This window comes from Drosophila rhopaloa, unplaced genomic scaffold (genome assembly GCF_018152115.1).
Source record: "Drosophila rhopaloa isolate 14029-0021.01 unplaced genomic scaffold, ASM1815211v1 contig_2, whole genome shotgun sequence".
Classification (NCBI taxonomy): Eukaryota; Metazoa; Arthropoda; class Insecta; order Diptera; family Drosophilidae; genus Drosophila; species Drosophila rhopaloa.
In genome coordinates this window covers 4,102,589-4,108,588 of record NW_025335083.1, presented here as the reverse complement: position 1 = coordinate 4,108,588, position 6,000 = coordinate 4,102,589, and the positions used below count along the sequence as shown (strand labels likewise).

General features: G+C 35.9%; 2 protein-coding genes across 2 annotated transcripts; one reads left to right on the top strand and one right to left on the bottom strand.

The window, feature by feature from the left end:
- Positions 1 to 3,299: 3,299 nt before the first annotated feature.
- On the bottom strand, positions 3,300 to 3,703 carry LOC123037794. The gene has a single exon (XM_044460240.1). It carries the CDS (start codon positions 3,666 to 3,668, stop codon positions 3,498 to 3,500), a length of 171 nt encoding a protein of 56 aa, XP_044316175.1. The 5' UTR covers positions 3,669 to 3,703; the 3' UTR covers positions 3,300 to 3,497.
- Positions 3,704 to 4,449: 746 nt separating this feature from the next.
- On the top strand, positions 4,450 to 5,783 carry LOC108048313. Its single transcript, XM_017128865.1, has 3 exons — positions 4,450 to 4,512; positions 4,622 to 4,677; positions 5,251 to 5,783. Exons 2-3 carry the CDS (start codon positions 4,659 to 4,661, stop codon positions 5,460 to 5,462), a joined length of 231 nt encoding a protein of 76 aa, XP_016984354.1. The 5' UTR covers positions 4,450 to 4,512; positions 4,622 to 4,658; the 3' UTR covers positions 5,463 to 5,783.
- The last annotated feature ends 217 nt before the right edge of the window (positions 5,784 to 6,000 follow it).

Below are 6,000 nucleotides of genomic sequence, written 5' to 3'. Positions count from 1 at the left end.
TAATTCTTATTTTAATGCTGCACGTTAGGCACATGCCAAAAAATAAGATAGTTTTAGGGGAGATGACGCGAAAAAGAAGGGGAAAAGACAGAAACCTCCAGACAAAAAAGATAACAACTTTACTTTGCCCATTTTTCAGTGTGCCGCATGCTCGCAACACTGATTTTTCGGTTTCTCGTTTCAGTTGCGAGTCCCAAGACAAGAAGTTGTCTAAACAACTGCAGATGCATGTCTACATTGTGTATGTGTTTTGGGCGAGTGTTCCACAAATGCTGCTGACGTCAACCGCGCCTGCCACACGAGTCGTGTGGGAACAATCCCAACGACCAAATCGTGGGCCACATCCATCTAACCAACTGCAATTCCATGATTATGTCCGCTTTGAACGGGAATAATTGAACGCTGTTAGTTATGAGGCCATAAACTGGTTTATAAATCAGCCATGATCGGAGAACAATTATAGACTTTTTAACATATTTTATAAAATATGAATTAGGCATACATAGTAAGTGAAACATAAGTGTGACATAAGTTTTTGGACTAGTCGGCCAAATTAAATTTAATATAATTAAGGTAGTGCCATGGCCATAATAATTCATTTTCCTTTTAACAGTATCAACATAATCTGAAGCTCTTGCTCCACATTTCTCTACATTTAGTTTTCCTTACCCATCTTTTTTTAAAGTTTTTAAAATAATATGCCTGTCCTGCCAAAAATTGTTTGCGATGTTCGCTCCGCTTCTCCCGAGCGCTTCTGTTTGCTGCAGTTTTGCTCGATTTGCGGCAAATTAAGTTGGCCTGGCCAGCAGACCATGGGGCACACCCACCGCCAGCCTCATAGCACCGCCCTCCTTTGGGTGGTGCATTGTTCACGACGTCGTCTGGTTTCGGATTCGGATTCGGATGCGGGGACTGGGGTCTGGGGTCTGGCTGCTGCCCAAAAATGCAATAAAATTAAATGTTTTTGTGTAAAAACTTTATGACTTTGTGTTTATGTTCGCAACACGCTCGACTCTCGCAGCACTCTCCGTCCAAGTTTCCTGCGTTGTTTTTGGACTTTTGGTTGGACGCTTGGCCTGCTTTAGTTTCTGTGGCTGATTGGCAATTGTTTTTGCTGTGGCTGCTCTTCTCGGCGATGGCGAAGGCGATGTCGATGGTGGTGGTGGTAGTGGAACTGCCGCCTCGCATGTGTTGACAGTAATTAATTTAACTGGCATAAATGAAATTTATATGAGCAACACATTTTGCGATACTTTGACAGACACAAGTCTGCCCGGCATCGTTGCTGTCTTTTTAAAAATGTATTCGAAAAACTGAGAACAGAAATTTAATATCATAAGATCAGCAGTAAAATTACGCTTTATGAATCGTTGTATACAAAGTTTACTTTGACTGATGCATATAAATTATAAAAGAAAATCCTAACCTTGTTATTTAATATTTTTTATTTTATATTCGTATTCATATTATTGTATATATGCATATTTAAACATACTTAAAATTATTATTATATAAAATAAAACTTTCTTTAATATTAGCACGTACCCATGGAAACGATCTTTGGTGACCGTAAAATTAAATAAATAGTTTTACTTGAAAACTAAATATAAAATTAATATCCTTATAATTAATTGTGCTTTTAATAAATTGGTTGGCTATCTATTTGTTGGTGTTTCTGTCATTCTGAAATAAAACCAACCCAACTACTTTTTGGGTATATCCATCGAGTAAAAACATTTTTTATTTTTATATTATTCCCAAAATATTTGTGCATCTTAGCTTTGTAATATTCCTCTGATCTCCCTTCGCTAATGCAATTTTCTTCATTTTTGTTTTCCTATCCTATCAGCTTCATCTCGCCGACTTATCTTATCATCAAATTAACTGGTTTAGTCCCGAACCCAGCCTTCAGACAAACCTCAAGTAATTCCGGACTTATTACGGTTTCACTTTTTGTTATCGGCAAAGTTTTTTCTTCTTTTACTCCGCCATCGAAGGCTGGAGAAATCATCGAGTGGCGGGCACGTTCGCCCTTCAATTGAGGGGCGTGCAAAATGCATCATAAAAATCAAATATGAAGTATACTTTTTAAAAGCTCACGCTTTTTGACAACATCATTGGAGAGCGCCTCGAGGTGTGTCCAACTAAATGCTTATTAATTATGAGTCTGCAGGCCGGCATTCCATAAACACCCGTCTGAGTTTCGCACTTCGACGGCAAAAGCAATTACCTTAATATCGCTGTAAAAGGAAAACTTTATGGCCCAACTGTTGTAAAATAAAAGGATACGGAGGAGCGGTTGACCGAAAACCAGTAGTAACAAATGAAGCTGCAAAGTGCAATTTATCTGGCAGAACAACCCGAAATTGTTACAATATATATAGCTATCCTCGCTATCTATATTAACCGCAGCAATGCACAACATCAAGTTAAATATTCAAATCCCTGTTTGACCTTCTGGGCCAGAGAATATCCCCGCCCATTGTCATGTGGAAAAACTATTTATATCGCGGCTCTCGGGGAAAAAGAGGATCCACAACTCCCGCGATTGATTCACACAGTGAACTTCCGCAGCCAACGAGCTAACAAAAAGTTTACGCTTCATAGCACAAATTGAATAAATCATTTGACGTTGTCGGGCAGTCAAGTTGAGAATACGGGAGGGTAGAAAAACAGGGGCCAAAGTTCGTGGGTTCACATAATTGTTGCGCAAAATTGACCAAAAATAAAAGCTCCCCCGCAAGAGCAAAATTCAGCGGCAGGAGGCGACGAGTCTGAACAGATTTTAATTGAAAATAAATAAATTATGCTGCTTAATGCCCTTAAAAGTAGAGCATCCATGCTCGAAAGCAAACACTTAGCCGCCATGAAAGTTATGCAGATTTAAAGAGGCTGTGGCAATACGGAACTTTTGACATTGAAAAAGAAAATTATTTTACTTTTTTTAAAGAAATAGCTTTAATGCTCAGGAAAAAATTGTATTTAATATAGTAGCACTGTGTCTGTATAAGTATAACTTTATTATAATAACTTGCTAAATGGTTGAATTAATTGCAGTCTTAATAGATAGTTTGGATCAGATATATTGAATAATTTTAAGATTTTAAATAACATATTTATTTTTTAAATAACAAGCAACTTTTGCTATTTAACCCCTCATTACTCATTACTCATTTTCAAAAACACATTTTTTAATCGATAAATGAATTCCACTATTGCTTCTTATTTTGACATTGAAAAAGAAACATATTTTACTTTTCTTAATGAAATAGCTTTAATGGTCAGGAAAAAAATTTAAATTTAATATAATATGTATAGAAGCACTGTATAAGTATATCTTTATTACAATAAGTTTAGTTGCTTGTAACTTGCTAAATGGTTGAATTAATTACAGTCTTAATAGATAGTTTGGAGTCAGAGCTATTGAATAATTTGAAGATTTTAAATAAAACTTGTGCTTATTAACCCCTTTACTCATTTTCAAAAACACATTTTTTTTAACCGAAAAATGAATTCCACCACTTGGACTTCTTATCGCAGCACGGCCACTGGGGGATTTTACAGCGGACAGATGGACAGGAACAGCAATTGGGCCATACCTCAATCAGTTGCATCAGGATCAGCAGCATTACTAACCAACTGGAGACAGGAGACAGCGATGGAATCATTCCGGCGACTAAAATAATTATTTACAGCTCGAGACCAAGACACGTTGGGGCCTTGTCGAATCAGTGAACCAAATGGCGATGACGTAATCGCATCAGCATCAGCCGCTGCAGATGGAAATCGTTGGAACAGAAATTACACGGACCAAGTTAATATCGACAGACAACGGCGTAGTGCAATTGCGAATGTCCGTGCCCCGTTTCCGATTCCGCTGCACGTTTCCGTGATGGAATATGTACATGTGAAAAGTGGCAAAAACAACAATTCGTTATGCAATTCTCTCGCAAATAACAATACTCAACAAAAGTCAAATAAATTCAACAAATAAAACTTTGGTAGAATGCGGCACGTAAACGTTGACAAGAATAAAAAACGAAGTATTCGCTTTAAGACCCACAACGAATTCATTAGCAAGCCTACATTGATTTGCCTAGATTACATTATATCATTAAATTTAATACCATCACAAATGTTTCAGAAAATATAGGTATTTTAAGTATTTATTTTAAGCAAAAAATTATACTAATGCGGTTGATCTATATAAGCTTATTACTGACTCTTTTACTTTCAGTTTGTTTTGCTGATGGAGTCAAAATTAATACATTTTTTCGCAGGGCTACGGGGAAGCCTTTGCTGACATCATTTGAAGTAAAAAAGTGCCCCAAAGTGAAGACCTTAAAAAATGTAGACAAAACGAAAGTAAGGAATAATGATAAGCCTCCAGAAAATTTTACTAATATTATGATTCGATTTAGTTAATAGGAGTTTGGTTTGCATATGCTACAACTCCATTGGATTTACCCGTTTATCAGCGACGTTGTGCCTCATACAATATTCAAAATAATCGTGAGTCCTGAATATTGTTTAATGCCATATTTAAGTCTAAATATTTAGCATTGTTTTTTACCAATTTTAAAGCTAATTTTAACACAAATATCTTGTTCACGGACTATAGTCGCATTCTTATTACATATGCCTGCAATTACAATGACATGACCAAGATGTACAATGGTGAGTATAATGTTCTATAAAATAAAAATAAGTGGAACTCGAATACCTTTGCAGAGGAAATTATAATTTCAGTCAAACGTTTTGCAAACTAGTCCCTCAGTTTTAAAGCTATTTGAATGAAACTTTGCAAACTTTGTTCCAGATGCTATACAAGTCGGAACGTGCTACTTACTATATCATAGCACCAATAGGAACCATGATCTCCGATATATAGTATTTTATTTAGGAAATAATATTTTAGTTTTATCAAAATCAGCTGTAAAATATGGCTGCTATAGGAACAATCAGGAAAAGGATTATAAAATTAACTATGTAATTAAGTCATTTTACCGATTTCAGATTATGGTTTTACTTTTATAAAAATCGAACGACTATATCAAATGGCTGATATAGGAATGATCAAAAAATTTATAGGATAATTGACCTATATTCCTTTTGAATATTGAATTTTTGTAAACGCTGCAAGGGTATATAAACTTTCCATAGTTTGCATCCTTTCTTGTTTTTCTTTGCTTTACAAAATGTTTTTTCTATAAGCCTATGGACACATGGTTAAATAACCTCCTCTTTCAGTTAAATTGCGCATTTTAACACGCACCCGGACTCCCTTGGTTGATAACTTGAACAAGGCCCTTTTTTTCCTGGAGTCTATCGCATTTCCCACCGAAAAACTTGAGTTTCTGAAGGCGGAAGCCTTTTGCTTTGAGTGGTACCTATTGAATTACCATGTAAAACCCAGACCGGGTCGATTCAATGCACCCCTCAACCAGGTTTGGGATCATTGATGATGCCAACGATGGCGGTGACAACATGAATTAATTGCATAACTATCGCTAATTATTACAACATAGTCAATGGCTGGAGGAGCTGCGGTGATGGAGGGGAAATCGTATAACTTAATTAGCTCGGGCTGGCCCTACCAAAATCAATTACCAACGACAGTTTCACTCGACTGATTGGGCCTGTCTCTCAAGGAACCCAATTGAGCTGATTCCCGTGTCCTTGTTCCCGAAACCCACATACATATAAAACTACACTGAAAAGAAAAAGTCCCCAAAATAAGGGAACAGATACTTGATTAAAAAATATTATTTTCACTTTGCAAATGTTTAACCTTATCATCTTAAATTGGGGTTGGTGTATTATAAGGTTTTAATTCAATACCGTTGTAAGTAATTTAAAAGAAATTTTTAAGAAGTATCACTTTTTTAAAATTGAGAAATAGATTTGCTTAAGGTAATTTGCTTTATTCCACAAATATCTCCTAATAAATTAATAAATTTTATATTATTATTATTTAATAACAAGGCGAAGTGTGTATAA